A 21,423-nucleotide genomic window follows, 5' to 3' on the forward strand; every position below is an offset into this window, starting at 1 on the left:
TCGTGCTGCTATAGAAAAGAATTCTCTTGGCCAGGAATCTTCATATCTTTCCTGGTCACAGCTCTTTTTCAATTACATTTCTCACATGATTCTCCCTTCATAATAGAAATATGTTGGACATTTTTTGAAAAATAAATTCGATGGGCACACGGAAATGGTGCAAAATTTGAACAGAAATTCAGAGTTAAAATTTTCTAAAGAAAATTCTTGCAGAATTTGACCATGTATGTATAACTGGCTTAAGAGCTGCTATTCTGCCCTAGGGAGAACCTGAGGTACAGGTGCATCTAGTGGATAGGGTAACGCAGTTGTGGGGGGGGGGCTGTAACTGTTACTCTTTTCCCACCGCCCCCCCAAGTGACGGCAGCAGCAGCTCTGTTCCTTTAGTCCCAAATTCCTCCCAGTACACTGTGACATCAGAGTTCAAGTATGTAAATATTGCCCTGGGGGTTAAATGTGACATTTACAATACACTGTAGTCTCGCTCTGCTTTGCTTCCATGTATGGAGGAGTTGTAGTAATATATATATAAAAAAAAAAGATGTAGCACTTTATTCATGAAAAACACTTTATTTTCATTGTATTTACAAAGGTAGCTGTACAGAAAATATAAATTTACAGTATTCTGAGACGAACTGAAAAATACACGTCCTAGTTTCTTTGTACATTAGTTTTCTTTTATACATTGCATTTACAATTTTTATTCACCCAATTTGTTCAACAAACAGGATAATATATATATATATAATAATAGCATTGAAAATATTGCTTAGGTATAACACGGTCCAACGAACCTTAATAATACATATTTATGTCCCACCAGCCTGGAGAAGAGAAGAGAAAGGTGCAATTAATACATGTAAGACACGCCCAGCATAGTGAAATAAAAAAAAAAAAAACTGAGCTACTGAAAGAAGATGGACAATCATTTTCTACTACATTAAATCTGAATTTTATGTCCTGAACATCTGCAAATATATACTGTATTTATTGGCGTATAACACTCACTTTTTCACCATGAAAATCGGGTGCAAATAGCATGTGCGTGCTATACGCCAATACTTCCATTTTAGCTGCCTTATTTAAAATTTTAGTTTTTTCCAGAAACTTCCCTCTTAAAATTAATGTGCGTGTTATACACAGATAAATTCGGCATATTAGCAGATACCTAATACTGAGCAAAAAATTTCTTAAAGCAGTAGTAAACTCTGCTTTTACTTGTAAGCTTATAATATTGCTTACATTTAAGTACAGTGAATATCTGCTAAATGTGCACCATTTTGGAAATATTCCCCATTGCAGCAGCCCGTGACGTCACCGGCGCATGTGCAATATGGACAGAGCTGTGTGACGCAATAGTGATGTCATTTCAGCTGTAATTTGAAAGGAAAACTGGAAGCACCTGCAGCAGTGACAGCATACTGCTGGGGGGCTTTGTTGACCTGCTTACCACAAGGATGTACGGTGGCAGAGGGGCTCTCCTGTGCCGACTCAGGTACCTAGTACATGATCTGGCACTTCTGGGTAGGGGGAACGCCACGTCTGCTGTGATCTGTCACTGCAGACGCCAGCCAATCGTTAGGCAGAGCTCAGTTCTGACTTCATAAAAACAGTACACAGTTCACACAAACACTGGCTAAGCACACATTTAACCATCTGATTGCCCTAGATCAGTGATGGCAAACCTTGGCACCCCAGATGTTTTGGCAAGTACAGTCTTATTCACTCTGCAATGTAGTAGAGCATCATGGAAAATGTAGTTCCAAAATGTCTGGGGGTGCCAAGGTTCACCATCACTGCCCTAGATCTTTAACCCCCTTCCCAGCCAGTGTCATTAGTACAGTGGCAGTGCATATGTGTAGCACTAATCACTGTATTAGTGTCGCTGGTTTCCAAAAAGTGTCAGAGTTTCTAAAACAATATCCCAGTCCCTGCTAGAAGACGCTGATCGCTGCCATTGCTAATATAAAAAATAAATATAAAGTCCAGTATATATCTCATATTTTTTAGACACTATAAAACTTTTACACAAACCAATCAATATACACTTATTTCATTTTTTTTTTTAACCCAAAAACATGTAGCAGAATACATATTGACCCAAATTTATGAAGAAATTTGTTTTTTATACAATTTTTTTAATTGGCTTTATTTTATAGCAAAAATTAAAAAATATCTAGGTTTTTTTCCAAAAATTTCAGTCTTTTTTTTCTTTATAGCGCAATAGATAAAAACTGCAGAGGTGATCAAATACCACCAAAAGAAGCTCTATTTGTGAGAAAAAAAATATCAATTTTATTTGGGTACAGTGTTGCATGACTGCGCAATTGACAGTTAAAATAGCACAGTGCCGTATCACAAAAAATTGCCTGGTCATGAAGGAGGATAAATCTCCTGGAGGTCGAATGGTAAGCCTGCCATAATGTGCTAGTATGCAGTGCATACTAGCACATTATGACATTTAAACCCAAACTCAATTGCACTTAAAGTGGATGTAAACCCTCACATATACCCAGTGAAGTGAACAGCCTCAGATGATACACAGAAATGAAACAAATCTCCCTACATAAGTTTTAATTGCATGTCTGCTGTCTTCAGCTTTATATATGGTTTAGAATGTGCATGTCATGTTAGAAATAGAATCTTCACTTCCTCATTCTGCAATGTGAGTGAAGTCTTGGATTACACTGGGAGACAGCTGATTGGAGGAAAGGCGCGCACACATACCCCCCGTTCAGATAGGCACAGACTCTCAGAGCTGTCCTGCGAGTTAGCCCTGGTTCACATTGATGTGATTTGGCATGCGATTTGACATCTCAAATCGGTGGTAATGGCAGCATCCAAAACAGTGCAGCACTGCAGCGGGGGATGGGGTGAAACACCTATATTTTCTTTATCCGACTTCACTACTGCTTTTAAATGAACTTCAGTGATAATTATAATTTTATATATTTTTCGATTGCATTTCACAATCAGCTCTGTCTAGGAAAAAATTCATTTTTTTTTCTAAAGGCATTGCTGCACAAGACAGAGGTGTTGCAACGCATTCCCTAGTTAGAAATATGAAACCTTCATCTTACAGCAAGATGTTTGGATAACTTTTCTTGTTGGGTGACCTGGGAGCAAAATGGCTAAGCACACAGGTTAAACCGTCCATTTCAAAACATGCTGGTAGTATTAAGTGTAGATCTGCCCACAGGGTACAGTTTTAACTGTTCAAAGCATACTTACTGCCAGGATAGCGTCTGATCAGCAATTTGCGGATTTCGTCATAGATAAAGATCAGGAAGAAGAATGGCGTGGCCACAAACCAGTACTGCACTCTGAAAACGAGAGAGAGCAGATTGTAAGACATACACACCGTATACAATTCATGACCAGACTTCTATACTCATATTTTTCAAGAAAATAGTTTCATGATTCAGTCTTTAACTGCTGTGTCTCTAAGCAGATCCTCTCTTAAATAATCATCAATGGCTTGTCACTGGCCTCTTTATAAAATTAAGAAAAAAATAAATAAATAAATAGAGAACTTGTGGAGGAAAAGTACTCTACATGCTAAGCTGGAGGTAAAATACTTTTTTAATGACAAACACGTATTTTTGTTATAAACAGGTGGCAGTTGCGGGATTTCTTTCAGACTATCTCCTGCTTTTCTGGCGTGAATTGCTCTTATGAATGTGTTGCGCCTAATTCAAAAAACATCTGTTAGGCCTCATGCACACGGACGTTTTTACAGGCACTTTTTTTGAGCTTTTTTTGCAGCTTAAAAACGGCTGTCCATGTTAGTCTATGGCTTCATGCCCACCTAGGCGTTTTTGAGCTGCAAATGGCATAGGCGTTTTTAAGCTGTAAAAAAAACCCAGGACCAGTGCCTTCCGTGGCGTGGAGCTAGAGCTGTAAAAACGCGAATCGCGGGAAAACGCGCAAAAATGCGCAACATATTTTCTTTGTTTTCTGAGTGCTATAGCCAAGAGATGTGTTTCTTAAAAAACGCTACTTAACGCTAAAAAACGCGCAAAAACGCCAATGCAAAACGTGGTAAAAATCATGTTTTTAACAACGATTTTTCCAGACATCGGAGCTAGCTTTGCAGCCAGTTTTTTAAAACGTCCGTGTGCATGAGCACTTACAGTTTTAGTTCTGACAGCGACTTGTGTGCCAAATTCAGGCAATTAACTCCACTTCAAAATTAAAATACCAACAGCTTGTTTCTTATGAAAGTTATTGTTGTTATACATGATTTATATAGCGCAAACAGTTTGTGCAGCGCTTTTAAAACATGGGGGCAGACAGTACAGTTACAATAAAATTTGGTACAGGAGGAATCAGAGCTTACAATCTAAGAGGGAAGGTCAAGTGATACAAAAGGCAATAGCCGTGGGGGGGATGAGCTGATGGAGAAAATAAAAGTACAGTTGTTAGGTGGAGGCAGGACAGGTTTCTCAAAAGAGAAGGGTATTCAGAGATCATCTAAAATTAGACAGAATAGGAAAAAGTCAGATTGGGGTAAGGCTTTCCAGAGGATTGTAGAGGTTCAGGAGAAGTCCTGGAGGCAAGTGTGGGAGGAGGTGACAAGGGAGCTAGAGAACAGGAATTGCAACATTGAAGGTATACAGAGTTAGGTAGGATAAGAATCAATAAAAGTACAGTCATGGAGGGGAGGAGGATGACAGAATAGTGAACATTGGTTTTAGGCGTTAGTAAGTTTTAGGAGTACAGCTTCTGTCGAGCATTGAGGACGAAATCCAGACTGATTAAGCTACTACCTCACCAAGACCCTTCTTGGTCCTCTTTAGTTGTAGACCAGGGGTGATATGTTTTAGTTGGGGAAGATGTCAGAAGAGAGAGAGAGAGAGATTGAAGATGCGACAGTGTAGAATAGAGCAGAGGGTGACCGTAGAAATTGTGAGGGGACAGGTGGTGAGGTAGGCATTACAAAAAAGTTTCGCAACCTTGACTATAGTGGCAAGGTTAAAAAAAAGGAAAGATTTATATTGGTTGAAGTATTAAGAGCTACATTTTTTTTGGTTGTAGCAGTCGTGGCCTGATTCTGTGTCTAGCAAGGGATACCCGTGTGTCCAGGGAAGATAAGGGGTGAACTGTTTTAGACAGAAGTTGCCAGGACAGGGGTGATATTTTGTCATAGAGGTGGTCAATATCAGAATAGAGAAGGGTTAAAAGTGGCAAATGTTTCTACAGGTAACACTTAGGCAAGTGGAAATCAGAGAGAGAGAGGATTGTTTGGAAGGTTGCACTAGTCACGCAGTGGATCTCAACCCCTGTCTTCAGCACCCCACTGACAGGCCAGATTTAAAGCGGTTCTCCACCCTAAAGTGAAAGTTCCGCTCATGTGATCCCTCCCCCCCTCCGATTCCACAATCGGCACCTTTCAGGGGGGAGGGGGATGCAGTTACCTGGATAATCCAGGTATCTGCACCCACTTCCGGGACAGACCCCTGAAGATGCCCCGCCCCCCCATTGTGTTCTGGGAAACACACAGTTCCCAGGACACAGCGGGGACCAGCAGAGACGTGCAGCGCGACTCACGCATGCGCAGTAGGGAACCGGGCAGTGAAGCTGCAACACTTCACTTCCCTGACAGAGGATGGCAACACGGGCAGCAGAGAGATGAGCGATTGCTCGTCATCTGCCGCTGACATCGCTGGACTCTGGGACAGGTAAGTGTGAATTTATTAAAAGTCAGCAGCTGCAATATTTGTAGCTTCTGGCTTTTATTTTATTTTTTTAAAGGTGCAGAACCGCTTTAAGTATTACCTTGAGGAGATGCAGACTAGAATACTGCAGTCACTGAGCAGCAAGTTATATCACATGTGATGTATTTCAGTTATCTTGCAAACCTGACCTGTTAGTGCGCGTCCTGAGAACAGGAGATGAGAACCACTGCACTAGCGCATAGCTAGGAGAATGCAAGGTCAAGGGTGTTGCCATCAGCGCAAGTAGAAGCATGATTGTGATAATTTCAGAAGAGAGAAAGTAGGGTAGCAAAGCAGAGAAGTCATCAAAGGAAGGTTGAAAATGGTCAAGGAGGCCAGTAGATCACAGCAATTCTCATAGAAACGGGAGAAAATAGACAATTACAGTGTTCCTCAAATAAAGAGAGGGAGGTTAAGTAAAGAACCTAAAAGGTGCTTTGTGGAAATAGAAGGGTTCCAACTTCACCTCCCTTCCATTCACTGGGTCCGGGAGAGTAAGTCCAGAAAAAAACACCATGGGAGAGGGAAGCAGAGTTTGATTCTTGAAGCCATGTTTCAGTAACAGCAAGTAGATTAAAGGAGTTAGTGATAAACTGTTAATTGACAGAGGTGAGTTTGTTACAGACAGTGCAGGCAATTCCAAAGGGTGTATGAGAAGAGGAGGATAAGAAACATAAACCTGGTACACACTAACAGTGCATGGCAGAAAAACTGGCAGCTCCGGTCGGAGATACTGTACTAACCAAGCAAGGTTAGTTCAGCGATCACCCCCGCTGAGCTGTTGTGTTCTGACAGGGGGATGCCCCACCCCCAACACTCCGATCAGCTCTCTCTGCATTGGCTGAGAGTCGGCCGGCTGCTGGTTTTCCAGTCGAACAATCACAGGCAGAATGTTTTTGATTTTTTGCTTTTCGAACTGGCAAAAGGCCCCCAATATTCTTAAACTTTGTGAATTATTGGCTGCAGCCAGACGACTAATTAAGACCATATTTCTTTTGGCATACAGAGAAAGATTTTGCAAACATGTCTCAAATCCATTCTTAAAGTGGTGTATCATGCACCATATTAAAACCATCTAGACAGGTAGATGTATTTTGTAACATTCTCCACTACTTGTGCAGGTCTTTCAAAATTCCACAGTGTGTGTGCAGCAATCTTAATAGAAAGGACTCACCTCAAAGGGACAAATTTCAGGCCATATGCCATCCCAGGACAATAGGACAGGAACAATGCTATGGCGAGTTGTGAAGCCAGGCCAAACAGAAGAAATTTGTTGCTGAAGTAGAAAAACAAAAGAACTGATCACTAGGTGTTGACCTTCATTACAGATGTTGCACTCCAATACACAAAGAAAAGTAAAGCGTGACTGCATAAAAAAAATAGACCAAGTGGTCCACCAAGTCTGCCCCAATTATTTTAGTTAGATCTATACTCAGACAGAAAAACTGTGTGTGTTCCAATCGTGTCTGAATCCACTTACTGTTGACTGACTCACTATCTCTGCTGAAAGTCTATTCCAACCATCAACTACTCTTATCAAAATAATACATTCATTTTGAACATTCCTCCTGCTAGTTTGAGGTTATGTTCTCGATCTTGGATTCATATTGAAAATACTGCACCTCCTGAACGCTATTTACAACCCTCAATGTATTTAAAGGTTTCAATCACGTCTTCCCCCTTCCTCTCTACAGATCAAGTTCCTATAGTCTCTCCTGGTATGGTTTATATTCACAATTTTCGTTGCCTGTCTATGAATGTGTTCTATCTTATCAATATCTTTTTGAAAGTGAGGCTCCAGCACTGAACACAGTATCTAAGTGGGGGTCTATATGGGATAATCGGTACATCCTTCCTCCTGTGGGGAACCCTCTAGTGATACACCCTAGAATTCTTTTCACTTTCCCCACTGCTTGGCCACACCCAGAGGCTGCTCTTTAATTAGGCGGTCGCCTAAGGCCTCGCCCTCACAGGGGCCTCGTGGGTGGCCGCCTAATAGGACAGTGTGGGAGGGAATGTCACCCGATCACGGCCGGTCAGTGTCCGCTGGCTGGTAGGGTGAGCGTGCTGACATACAGCCATAACCATTGAGCCTGCCTGAGCATCCAGCCGGCTCCCTTATTGGGATGAGGGAGAACTTTTAACCCCAAAAAAAGGGGTAAAAAAAACTCCTGTTTTGTGGCACTTTGAAAGAGCTGCCCATTCATTCCAATGGGCAGGGGCATTTTGGGAGCGTTGTATACAGCGCTCCCAACCTGCCCCAAAGATGCTGCTTGCAAGATTTATTTTTCCCATCCCATAAGCGCACGGCCCCAGTCTGAAAAGGCACACTGGAATGAATGAGAGGCGGTTTTCTGGCACTTAGCCGAGGCCATTTCTGAAAACTGCCCCAGTGTGAAAGGGGTCTTAGGCTATTAATATATGTAATTTATTATACGGTTAATTTTAGCGCTTGAATAATTTATTTCCCTTATGGGCGTGAGTGGTGCCTCATGTCCAAGTTTTTCCCAAGACCTCACAAAGCCTAGAGCCGCCTCTGGCCACACATGTGCTAATTATCTGTAACTGATATACAGAGGTCCATACATCCCATAGCACACTCTTTACAGATATATGACAATCTCAGTCTGTTTTTAATAGTGACAACAATGCTCACTCGTTATTTTCATTGACCTCGGACTTACCCAAAGAAGCCCTGCTGGAAGAGAGAGTTTCTTCGGGTCTTTCTGATGATAAGATCTGCCATCTGCACTACAACAATGGTCACAAAGAAAGCTGTATATCCTGTCCACTCCATGTATTGGCGTTGGAAGAAGGTCTGAAATAATACAAGATACACTCGATAAGAGGAAAGCGAGCAAAAGGTCTGCAATGATACAGAAAACGTTGTGTATGCTGTCCTCTGCAATATATGCATGGGAAGTATATAGCTTGTTTGTGCTGCAAAAAGTTCTATGGTAATGGAAGCCTTTGGTTTCAGAGCATTAACTTGAACCGAATCTTCAGGGCTTGGTGCAAGACACTTTGAAGGGTCTGGGCCCTTCTCTCCAAGCCTGGTGGCAGAGCACCAGGCCCCCGGTTGCAAGCACAACCTTTGTAACCCTGATGGTTCCGTCAGTAATTTTTTCCATTTTTGTTATGTTATTTTATTTTTTTTGTACAATTTAAAATTTTATTGGGGGGTTGGTGAAATATCAGGGCTCCAAACAGATCTCTGATGTTTCCCCTTTGAGGCAAAGCGAGGAGATTGGGTACACAACCCTTAATCTCCATCTCTGTCGCCTCAGCTAAACAGAATGAATGGACAGGAATAGCTCTGTACAGAGGCTTCCCATTCATTCATAATCTGAAGCATAGCAAACATTGACTCTGTCCAAACAAGGGAATGGTAAATGGCAGCCCCTTCCCAATCTTCATCCTAACACATTCCCCGCAGATGCTGACGGGAGGGGCAAAGCTATGGATAGATGAGGGGGAGCCAGGAGAGCACATGGTGGGGGGGCTCTGGGGCAGCAAGACCAATATAGGAGGGCCGTATGTAGAGGAAACGATCCCCTTCATTTTCCTCCTGCAGCTGCTGAATGCCTCCGGGAGGGAGAAGGAAAGCAGGATTTATCAGCGGCTGGAGGAGAATGGAGAGCCTTGGTTGCTCTATATGCCACTGCCCTTCTATCCAGGTGTACAGGAGGGCCCCTTTGAGTATGGGGAGAGGTTGCAATCGTGACCCCTGTAGGTACGCCCCTGTTTGGCTTCATACAGTAACTGCTATTCAACAGGTCACTATTTTGCTCTGTAATATATATCTATATGAGCTTCACAGAAAAGGTGAACAATGCATTAGCTATTCTGTCTGATGAAGAAGACATTCAGAATTCACTGACACCCCCCCCCCCCCAAACTCCTGATAATTGTAGGACTGTTGTTACAGGTCACTGCACTGGCCATGAGTTCACAATCCGTCTTTGATCTTAGGATCTGCTAAGAGTTGGATGGGAAGAAGCTGAACTTGTCCACAAGTTATGGGATCAGTATGTTAGCCTTGCCATTGCAGCTTTTTTTTTATTTTTTTTTCTGCAAATGTTTTACACATCATTAAAAAAAAAGCTCCACTCTGATAACTCACCCATTCTTGTCCATAGCTGTCATAAATATCCTGAATATTTGGATTTTCCCAATCAACACGTATACCAATAATTGTGTAGGGCAGAAAGCCCTGCTCAGCATAGACTGTGAAGTAAGTTAGAAATCCTGCAACAGACTGGATGATGCCTGGAAATAAAATCAAAGTGTAAGAGCTTGGTGCAAAGAAGGGGAAACTGTACTTACATTTCTGATTTCTTCCGACATGGAAATTTATAGATAAGCAACTCCTATCCTCATATTGATTAGTGGTTCCAAATTAATAATAACTACTGCAGCAGGGAACAGACACAAAAGATACACGCCGCATCTTTCCAAATGACTGTTTTGCTTTATTATGACGCAATTGAAGGTACACATGATTACGTAGGTATTACAATTGTACGTTTATGGTAGCAAGGGGCGTAACATAGGCAGACTAAATCTAATTAGGACTTGAAAGAATGCAAAACATGTACTGAAAACATTATTAGTGCTGTGTGCACAGTGAATCCAGCGTGCATGACATTTGTATTGTCTGACACTTCCACCACATTTCCACCAAATACCACCAACTCCTCCCTTTCCTCCAAACCCCTCACACCCCATTAACCAGACCAGACTATGTTTGGAGTAAATGGCCAAAGGCCTTGATTTATTAACCAAAATATGTATAAATATAAAAAATATAAACTTTCAATAAATAACTTTTATTAACATGTAAACTTTCCCTTAACACTGAAACATGGGTCATTAGCATACCCAAGACCCTACTGGTCACTGCACAATATATTTGACCTCCAGACGGACTCCCCTGTCTCGGAGGCTATACCCAAACGAATGCAGTAACCTACCCCTTTTTCTCTTCCGGTTACCCCCTTGTAACCATGAAGTACATCACCAACCATCCCTATCCCCCATGGATGGGTACAACCTAATTACCACCTGCACCACTTAACCTTCTCAACTGACCCCCCAAACAACCTGCCCACCCTGTAAACACACCCCCAGAAAACAAAATCCTACTAACAAAAAGGGAGGGTGGGTGGGAATCTCTTCCTCCTTCGCTCTCCAACTGCCCTGGCTTCCGCTCGGCTTCCCGGCCGAACGTTCTGGCTCCGCCCCCTAACTCCGCCTACCAAAACTCTTAAAGCGGCCCCTTATTCTGCTCTCTAAAAACGGCGACAGTGCATACAAAGCAACTGTCATGCAGTCCCTTCACCTACAGCCTTTGGCTGTTGCTACGTGGGCTCTCTATACATATAAAATAGAATACAGTTCTATACAGAACTTACAAATTTCCTTTACACTTCTACTTGGGGATATAGGACTTATTTCTACTAAACTGTCAAAAGCAAAACGAATGTATTAGCCCAGCAGCAACCAAAGTTCCAGTTGTAATTTTAATGGCACAAAATAGAAAACAACAGGAAATATCTGATTGCTTGTTGTGGACTATGCCAATGCTTCTTGTACTGGCTAGCTGAGCTCTGGTGACACTGCCAGCTTTATTCTGTATTGCAGGTAGGCATTTAGATATACATACCAATCTGTATATAGGCGTATAGCGCAAGCTCCTTATTCACCAGTCTGTCCACATTCTTCCTACGTGGCTTTCTGTTCATAATGTCCCTCTCTGCTTTCTCATAGGCAAATGAAATAGATGGAATCTGTGGAAGTATGACGGATTAGATGCCAATATACATGCTTTAAGGCTACTGATATTGATAGCCACGAAGATTATAAGTCCACTTTGTATGTAATAAAAATGCCTTCACAAACCCAGACATTACAATATAAACCTCATCACTGTGCTGTACATAGCCTGTGTAGGGAGAAGAACTGTGGGATGGACCCTGCAGGCTCCACCCACTATAGGCTGCCTGTGTTCCGTCAGATTTGGCGACCTGTCAGAATTTGTAACAGAAGTCACCTTCCGTTGCGTCGCCACCATCTTGCTACACCCCACACTCATCCACAGTAAGTATACACTGAGAAGGGGGCAACCGGACATCTTGTTACACCCACCGGAGTTTTGCATTTCACTCTTATTTTTAACCGTAAACTGAGCTTATATAGTGAAATACAGTATTTAGAAATCCAACGGACTGTTGAATTTTAAAAGCAGCGGCAAACCTGCTGATGTCACAGGTTCTAATCTGACAGAACACCTCTACTTTTAGAATCCAACATGTAAACATTAAGATGTATTTCTAAATCCTGCATTTCACTATATATGCTCCATTTACTGTTAAAAATATGTGAGAAATGCAAAACTGGGTGTAATAAGATGTCCGCTTGCCCCCTTCTCACTGTATCCTTACTGAGGAGGAGTGCGGGTTGTAGCAAGATGGCGACGACGGAACGTTACAAATTCTGACAGGTCGCCAAATCTCACGGAACACCTGCAAAAAACTACAGAAGGTGTTGTAAAGAAGAACAGTCAGCCTACGCAAGGAGAGAGAGCAGCAGTGACCGGTCATTACTATAGGAAGCTCCTGCACAGAGGAAAAGTGTCATGCTGCATTCCGAGATTGCAGGAAGACTACACATTACTCTTGTATTTAGACATGTTGGGTTCACTTACATACATTAGTGAAAGGTGAGCTCTGGGATAAACAAATAGGGGTCGTTTTACTTAAACTGGAGAATGCAAAATCTGGTGTAGCTGTGCATGGTAGCCAATCAGCTTCTAACTTTAGCTTGTCCAATCAGGCAGGGACGTCTTAATAGCATCATGTGCCCCTGGGCAAAGCAATGCTCTGGGGCCCCTACAATGGAGACAGTGCAGGTAAAAAGACATCAAGTAGGTAGGAGGCAGACAAGCAGAGCTTCCCCTTTTGGGTGGAGCTCCGCATTAACTACATGAACGATCATTCTGTACAGCAAAGAAAGAGTGGGAAAATACTACATACATAAAGTGACAACGCTGTCCTGTGCATATAATATATGTGCTAGATTGATGCCTCCCCAGCACTATGGTCCGCTCTATACCCCAGATATCCCCCCCAGCACTCTGACCACTCTACAACCTAGATATTCCCCCCAGCACTGTTACCATAAGATACCCCTTGTATTGTGACCCCACTACATCCCTGATACCTTTAGCACTATAGCCACCCAAGCTACCCCTATACACCCCAGATCCCCCCATAGCATTTTTTTTCTCCTCCATACACCCTTGATATCCCACAGCGCCATTTTTCCATTCATGTAGTACCCCCTTTTCCAGTGGACATACAGTGCATGTAAACTTTTGGCTATGTGCCCACCTCCAGCACTGGGCTCTATACCAATCCAGCAGGCAGAAGGAGGGAGCATCCCTCTGGGCATTCCAAGCCCTTCGGTGCAAACAGTGCTGGACAGCTGGGCTCCATCCACAATGCTACTTCTGCAGATGGGCTCTCAGTGCTGCTGACTCAGCAGTTCCCACTGCAGCTCCTACCCCACAGCCTTTGAGTCCCAAGCATTCAAGAGGAATGGGGCGGTGTCAGAGCATCACTGGCCCTCTGGCCATGCCCCTCCCTGCTGGCTGTAAAATAATAGGTATCATTCTGCACAGCGCACCACTGCCAGCCTGCCTCCCCTGTGTATCCATCACTCTCAGTGCCATCATGGGGCCCCCAATTTTGGGGCAGCGTGGGCTCAAGGACCAGCTGCTTTAGGAAAAGTGCATCATTCCCCCCAATGCAGCTGAGGCCCCTGGGCAGTGCTCACTCATCAAGACAGCCTTGCAATCAGGTCTGCTGGTCAAGACTGACCAGCGGACCTAATCTGACCTTGCACTCTCCCCTATGGAGCAGCAGATCAATCGGATCCTGCCCGCAAAATCTAGAAGGATGGTGACCCCATTTTTCCATCCATCTGGCGGATCAGATGAAAACAGACAGGTGATCCGTTTCCATACGATTTCCACATAGAGGAGAGCGGGGCCTTAAGCTTTGACGATAAAACTGGAAGCTGATTGGTTTCTAAGCAAAACTGCACCAGATTTTGTACTCTCCAGTTTTAGTAAAACCCCTATTTGTTTATCCCAGAACTCACCTTACACAAAATAAAAAAGAAATTAAATAAAAAAAAAAAGGTAAGCTTTAAGATGTTGCATGTCTAGAAAATGACATACACTTTAAGTGATACTTTAACTTGGTTGTACTGTTACAAGTGAATCCAACATAAAGTGATAGTTCAGTGCTAATGCAATGTCTGCATCATCACTTCTGGTATTGAGGTTTTTTACTTACAATGTCTGTCCCCAAGTCAATGAACAGGATAGTGATGGTGCCGATTGGGAGCGGAACATTGGCAACAATGTATATCAGGAATGGGCACAGCTCAGCGATATTCTTGGTCAAGGTGTAACCAATAGACTTTTTAATGTTGTCAAAGATTATACGGCCTGTAAAATGGAAAACCATTGTTGAGACACTTGCAGTTCTGCAGACATGATAAAGAAGGAAAGGAGCTCTTCACTAGTAATAGACTGACATCCAATCTATTGTCCCCTGGCATGCTTACTGTCCAGAGAATGCTGAACTACCAAACCATAACCCCCGCTGATGAGAGTAAGACGTGTAGAACCTGTATTTGAATGTAAAGCTAGACATACGCAAATGGATTTTTCTTATTCAGGCCGTGAACTGATATGGGAGAAATCAAATATATACCTTCATCTGTGCTAAACAGTGTGGTTAACCATTTTAGCTCCAGAGCAATTTTTTTTTTTCCGCATACATTTACAAATCTTAATTTTTGGCAATAAAATTAAACAAACTCCCAGAACATTATATATGTTCTGAAAGCGGAGGCCCGTGGAATAAAGAGGTGATAGTTGCAAATTTTTGTTTCACATGATATTTGCACAGCTGGTTAATAAATGCAAATTTTCATGAAAAAAAAATACCCATTCTTGGTTAATATATAAAAGATGAGGTTGCATCGAATAAATAGATATCAAACATTCCATGTCTTAAAATTGCATGCACCCGCAATATCACCAAAGACGATGGGGCCCAAAAATCCCCATAGGTAATGCTTTAAATGCTTTACAGCTCATCAGTTTAGCTAGTAGCTCTTGTGCTAGAAGTATTGTTCTTACTCTGATGTTTGCGGCGATATGTCACATGTATGGTGCGACAGTGGTTTACATGCGCTGACACACCCTGTGTTTGCGCAGATGTGCGGGGGATTTCGGATTTTTTTTGAATTATTTTAATATAAATTTTTTTTACTTTATTTATTTTTACTTAATTGCTATCGCAAGGGGTTAATAAACAAACAGCCGGCAACCTGGCTGCAGTCCCTTTTGGCCAACAACTTCCACCTGGCTCCCTCGATTTTCCAATCAGATGGCTCAAGCCATGTATGGCCAATTTATTTAATCCATGGAAAATGTCTAGCTTATACGTCTGCTCACCTTCTTCCACACCAGTAACAATAGAGGCAAAATTATCATCCAATAAGATCATGTCTGCAGCATTTTTGGCCGCATCCGAGCCAGCAATTCCCATAGCAATGCCAATGTCTGCTTTCTTCAGAGCTGGAGAATCATTCACACCATCACCAGTCACAGCAACCACACAGTTCTGGAAGACAAAATATTCCATTAGATTGCAGTACTACTAAGGAAAAGTGAGGACCCTGCCAAGCGTGTGCACATTATTACAATACAGCTGTCAACGTAGAAGGTCAAAACATCATGGTGCGTCTAGCTCCAGCATAATACAGTACATGTGGGGAATGGAGGCTATATTATGAGACGAGAAGGGTGGGATTAACTACATAGAGCACCCCTTAGAGACAGAATTAGGTAGGGGACAAATTATTAAAGGCAAACAGACAATGTATGTGTAACATGATACAGTAAAACCTTGGTTTGAGAGCGTTTTGCAAGACAAGCAAATTTTTTAAATAAATTTTGACTTGATATACAAGCGATGTCTTGATATACAAGTAGCGTCATGTCACAACTGAGTATAAAAGAGAAGGGAGGCACCTCTAAGTGTAGCAATATGGTTACATTTAATGAAGGTACAACATTTAGAAACATATTGCTACACTTAGAGGCACCTCTCTTCTCTTTTATACTCTGGAGCTCCTGCTGGGTTTTGCTTCTAATCTCTTTCCGGAGGCTTCCATTTGTAGAGGGACATTTTATGGTTACACAACCAATCACATTGCTATAATCTTTTTATATGGACTATAAACTGAAGGACCTATGAATAAATGGTTGTGGAACAAATCATTTGAGTTTCCATTATTTCTTATGGGGAAATTTTCTTTGATATACAAGTGCTTTGGATTACAAGTATGTTTCTGGAACGACTTATGCTCCCAATCCAAAGTTTTACTGTACACCCTGTTGAAAAATATCAATTAGAAGTCAAGTTTAAACATTGCAAGTGAAAATTCTATCCCAGGAACACCTGAAAGAGAAGCAGGTGGAGAACAAACAAGGAGAATAATCCAACCATTAACATATTGTAAAACTTGTAAAGTCATTACTGGTGTCTGTAAGATGGCACAGAAGTCCATGAGTCTGTTTTTAGAGGGGAAGACGGCTGCATGCACCAGTCCTTCATACCTCCCTTTAGCGAAAGAAGCTCTAGTTCCATAGAAAGCTGTCTTAGCAGTAGCAGACCCTGAATGGTAAAGGGTTCTATGAAACCTAAAGGATTATAGATGCTGTTCACAGCAAACAAAACTCATCATTTTATGAAGAGCTTGTCACAAGTTAATACATGAAATGTGTCTTTTTTTGACATCCCAGTAATCTGAGGCTACGTTGCATAAGGAAGATTTGTTCTTAGCTTGAATCTCATAACACTAACAACATAGTCATCACGAGGAAAGTATTTCATAACCTTGTCACTGTTAGAGACAATGTCGTGAAGCCTAAGGTTGGCAATCACAAGCATGAGTTCTTCTAAGGTCAATTGCCTCTTCTTCTTTGGGCACTGGGCAGAGATGAAAGACCACCAGCTAAGTAGAAATTATTTTCCACAAATTCACATGATCAGATCTGAGGGCTTTTTCACCTTCTTGAGCTGTCCTTCACAGTCCATAAATTGCTACAGCAAGAGAAGGTCTGTTACCAAAAACATGTACTTTCATTCGGTAGTCTATGATTTAATTACGGACATTATTGTTGTGATAGCATTGGGACTTATGGAAGTTTTCATTATCTTCTCAAACAATAAAACAGTGGAACATTTGCTCAATGTTGACCATAACAGCAACTGGTTCTTAGTTCTTGTCTGAAGCAGAGGAAAGGTTGTTGTTCAGATTAGAGACGAAGAGGGAAAGACCTTCATAGCAAGCTCTTGAGTCAAAGATCACTCTGATCTAATCTGACTTGAGAGGATGGTACACATCAAAGTATGGGAAGTACCAGCATTCCTCTCCTTCCTTGAGAGGTGTTGCAGGTTTTTTCATCACTAGATTTCTGTTCAGGGTGCATTGTAAAGAAATAATTAAAGTGTTATTGCATGCTGACAATCTTCTCTGGTAGATATTTTTGGGAAGCGTTGCAACCTTTTAAGGCTTTTACTGCTAGGTCTGTACCTCACCAGTAGTTTCACCGTTGGGATTTCACCAGGAGTGTGTATGTCTGATAAGCTGACTGCAGGTGGACACAATCCAACGGCTAAGCAGCCACCCAATTGCTTCCAAACACCCCCGGTAACAGCACCCCCTACCATGTTTTTCCAGGCTCTGCGCACCTGAGACCAATGTGATAGAGGGGGGAGGGAGCCAAGTGAACATTTATCCACACTCCTCATCTTCCTCTTGCTGACCCGGAAGTGGCATGTAAAACATGTAGGGGCGTTTTTTTTAAAGGCATTGCCTATGGAAAATATAGGGTACTGAAGTACTGACGTAATTTCACAGATGCACACAATTTTAAGGTTTATCATGTTGGGTATCTACCTACTTAGTGCAACCCAGTCTCTTATATTTTACCAAAAATCTGGCAATTTACAGCATTTGTTGTCCATAAAATAAATTTTAGTGCGATTTTTTTACACAAATTTTGCTTTTCCCAAAACTGTTGCGCTAATATCATGTAACATACAAAAATTGCAAATGCCATAATTTTATTTTCTAGGGTGTCTGCCTTCAGCATATATATATTTTGGGGGTTTTATGAGACAGGTAGTCCTTTGTCCCTTTATGATGTCTGTGGGGATAAAACACATTGGGCGGACTTTAGCTGTGACATCATCATGCCTGCGTCTCAGGACAGTGGGGCTTTTATATTCTTGCTTCTTACGGATGTTCTGTGAATACCTTTCTTGTACATACGGTGTTACATGATACTACAGTAAGGAGTTCCCCTCCTTTTTTCTTTTGCGCTGGATGTCCCTTGGTTTAATGTGACTGGAGTCCCCGTGCAGGGGAAGATCCATCCAAGTTGGCAGTGTTATGGTCTGATGAGATTAAGTGTTATTAGTCCTCTTATACTTTGATGTCTTATCCTCAGGTGAGCAGTAAATGTGTGCGAAGCTGGTGGAGCACAGAACGATGCTATTACTACTTGTAGACTTATTTTGTATTCCAGTATTGGCGAGTGCTACTGTTTGATTGCTTAGGTTTATGGGTACTAAGGGCAGTTTTTATGTTTTACGGAACAGTTAATTGTTCCCTATGTTTAGCAATCCCTACAAAAGAATCAGGGGGCAGTCAGGGCAAAAATTTCTATTGCAAAAATTGTTCCCAGTTGGACATTTGATTACACAGGAAGAGTAGAAATGGTGCTTCTACATGAATTCCAATGACACCTGCAGAAATGAGCCACACTGACCTGCCTCTGACATCCTTCCACTATAATGAGCTTCTGCTGAGGTGATGTCCGAGCAAACACAATCTCTGAGTGATTAATCAGGATTTCATCCAGGTCTTCCTCATCCATGTCCTTCAGATCTGCACCATTCACCACGGCTGCTTTTGCATCTCTGTAGGAAGGGAAATGAGAAACTCCAACTATTGTTTTCAGCAAAACTATTATCAAAATGTATATTTATGCCAAGATATTGTATACACAGGGTCTCCTTCTACAGCCACTATGTTATTATCAGGATTTTGTAGACACAGTATGAGATCTACACAAACAGACAGCTGTAACAGCAGATTGTCATCTTACCGTGGGTTAACTTCTTCAATAGGAATGTTAAGTCGAGTGGCAATATCGTCCACAGTTTCACTACCAGCTGAGATGATACCAACGCTTTTAGCTATAGCTTTTGCTGTGATTGGGTGGTCACCAGTTACCATTATAACCTAAATGGAATGAAAATTAAGTGCAATCAGTCATCCAAAAGTTCTTAATCAAGGCACAATTTACTCTACAGAAAACTCTAAGAAAGTGCAGACCTTGATTCCAGCACTCCGGCACTTGGAAACAGCGTCTGGCACTGTGGAACGAGGTGGATCAATCATAGAGAGAAGTCCAACAAAGCAGAGATCCGTTGTCTGAAAGTTCATGGACTCAGTGTCAAATGCATAGGATGGGGGGTATTTATCTTCTGGGAGGTAAAGATGGCAGAAACCTGAAGGCATAAAAACAGCAGAGAGATGAGCTGCGACTGGATGACTAGGTACAAGAAAAAAAAGAGCTATACAATGAGATAAACAAGTGGCCTACAGATCACAGCAAACCCAGGATTCGAAAAGCAGTATTTTCTGATCAAGCCCAAACAGATCGTTAATACAGTATTGCTTATTTCCTGTATACAGCAACAATAAATCTATACAGGCATACCCCGCTTTTAAGTACACAATGGGGTTTATTAGCTAAAGCTGGAAATTGCAAAATCCGGCTCACTTCTGCATAGAAACCAATGAGCTTCTAACCCCAGCTTGTTCAATTAAGCTTTTGTAATAAAACCTGGAAGCTCGTTGGTTTCTATGCAGAAGTGAGCCTGATTTTGCACTTTCCAACTTTAGTAAATAAACCCCATTGTGTACTTAAAAGTGGGGTATGTCTGTACTCATTTCAGTCATCTAGTATAAGCTGCAAATTGTTCTCACCCAAGACTCTCTCTCCAAGTCCTCCGAGCTCCATGTAAGCGGTCTGGAAGGAATCTTTCATGGTTTCATCCAATGGGACCTCCTTACCACCCATCATAATTGTGGAACATCGATCTAAGATTCTTTCTGGAGCACCTTTCATGACCAGCAGTAACCTCTTATCGTTGGGATCATCCGTCTCGTGTACAGAAAGCTGTAAACACAATCACGTGAGTCTTTTAGTTCAAGTGATCATAGGCCTATTTGTGGAGACAGCAGGCTCACTTCAACTCCTCATACCTGAAACTTGTTGGTGGAATTGAAAGGAATCTCAGTCACCTTCCTGTTATCACTTCGAATCTTCATCACATTTCCCGTTAAGACCTCAGAGAATTTCAGCAGGGCTGTTTCTGAAGCATCTCCCACCACAATTTTCTGCAGAAAAAGGATCATATTATTTCTTTTGATTCAAGTTTGCTACGTGGAGCTTACACCAAAGCTTCTAGACTAGCTTCTCAATGAGGGCTTCACTCCGGGATCCACATATATACCTTCATAATGGGCACATCGTCTTGTTCAGCCTTGAACTCAGCCCGGTTACATAGACTCACGATCCTACTTAGTGCTTTCCAGGTTTCAGATGTCTGTTCAAATGAATGATCTATACATACAAAAAAAAATCCACATTATTTGTTTAAAACAAGTTTTATATGGGCAAAGACCATATTAAAATTTTATACAATATAATGATATATAAGAGGGAATTATTTGGATTCACTCGTTGTAGGGATCATTTAGAGCTGTGCCATAGTGTTCCAATAAGTGTATAAGTGGTAACTGTCTTTTTCTAAGACAGGCTACAAAATGAAAGCAAATACAGTAAAACCTTGGATTGTGAGCATAATTCGTTCCGGAAACATGTTTGTAATCCAAAGCACTTGTATATCAAAGCAAATTTGAAGCATAAGAAATAATGGAAACTCAAATGATTCGTTCCACAATCATTCATTTACAAGTCCTTCAGTTTAAGGTCCATATAAAAAGATGATAGCAATGTGATAAGTTGTGTAACCATAAAATGTCCATCCACAAATGGAAGCCTCTACAAGGGGATTAAAAGCAAAATCCATCAGGAGCTATATGGTTACATTTAATGAAGGTACATTTAGCAACTCACATAGTTGATGATTAAACTTACAACTAAGTATGCAGGCATCCGGGGTAAAGCTGTCCACTTAGACCATTCCCCACACCGCCATCAACGTCGTCCCGTCTACACTGCGCACCATGAGCGGTTCACTCGCTCTACTGCAGGGTACTCTTCCCAGTCACGATTGAAGACTAAACACCGGTTTTAGTCTGCAATCGTGGCTGGGAAGACTACACTGCAGTAGAGTGATTGAACCGCTCTTTGTGCGCAGTGCAGAAGGGACGACGATAATGGCAGTGAGGAGGATGGTCTATGTGTGGACAGCTTTACCCTGGATGCCTGCAAAACTTAGATGTGCCTCTTTTAAATCATCAATCATGTGAGTTGCTAAATGTTGTACCTTCATTAAATGTAACCATATTGCTACACTTA

At 41.8% G+C, this 21,423-nt stretch overlaps 1 protein-coding gene across 2 annotated transcripts in view; it reads right to left on the reverse strand.

Moving 5' to 3' along the window:
• Positions 1-550: 550 nt before the first annotated feature.
• The window catches only part of LOC143934417 (potassium-transporting ATPase alpha chain 2-like), a 36,791-nt gene continuing 15,918 nt past the window's right edge, over positions 551-21,423 (reverse strand). For both annotated transcript variants that reach the window (XM_077458020.1, XM_077458021.1), the window contains exons 10-23: positions 20,393-20,502; positions 20,142-20,276; positions 19,863-20,055; positions 19,206-19,381; positions 18,976-19,112; positions 18,637-18,787; positions 15,250-15,418; positions 14,078-14,232; positions 11,383-11,506; positions 9,841-9,986; positions 8,402-8,535; positions 6,892-6,993; positions 3,232-3,323; positions 551-824 (exon numbers count right to left, since the gene is read on the reverse strand). In XM_077458020.1, the coding sequence (XP_077314146.1) occupies positions 796-824; positions 3,232-3,323; positions 6,892-6,993; positions 8,402-8,535; positions 9,841-9,986; positions 11,383-11,506; positions 14,078-14,232; positions 15,250-15,418; positions 18,637-18,787; positions 18,976-19,112; positions 19,206-19,381; positions 19,863-20,055; positions 20,142-20,276; positions 20,393-20,502 (1,853 nt within the window). In that variant the 3' untranslated portion in view covers positions 551-795. The remainder of the gene's footprint in view (positions 825-3,231; positions 3,324-6,891; positions 6,994-8,401; positions 8,536-9,840; positions 9,987-11,382; positions 11,507-14,077; positions 14,233-15,249; positions 15,419-18,636; positions 18,788-18,975; positions 19,113-19,205; positions 19,382-19,862; positions 20,056-20,141; positions 20,277-20,392; positions 20,503-21,423) is intronic.

This window comes from Lithobates pipiens, unplaced genomic scaffold (genome assembly GCF_037356315.1).
Source record: "Lithobates pipiens isolate NorthernLeopardFrog02 unplaced genomic scaffold, aLitPip1_a1.2 Scaffold_27, whole genome shotgun sequence".
Taxonomy (NCBI): Eukaryota; Metazoa; Chordata; class Amphibia; order Anura; family Ranidae; genus Lithobates; species Lithobates pipiens.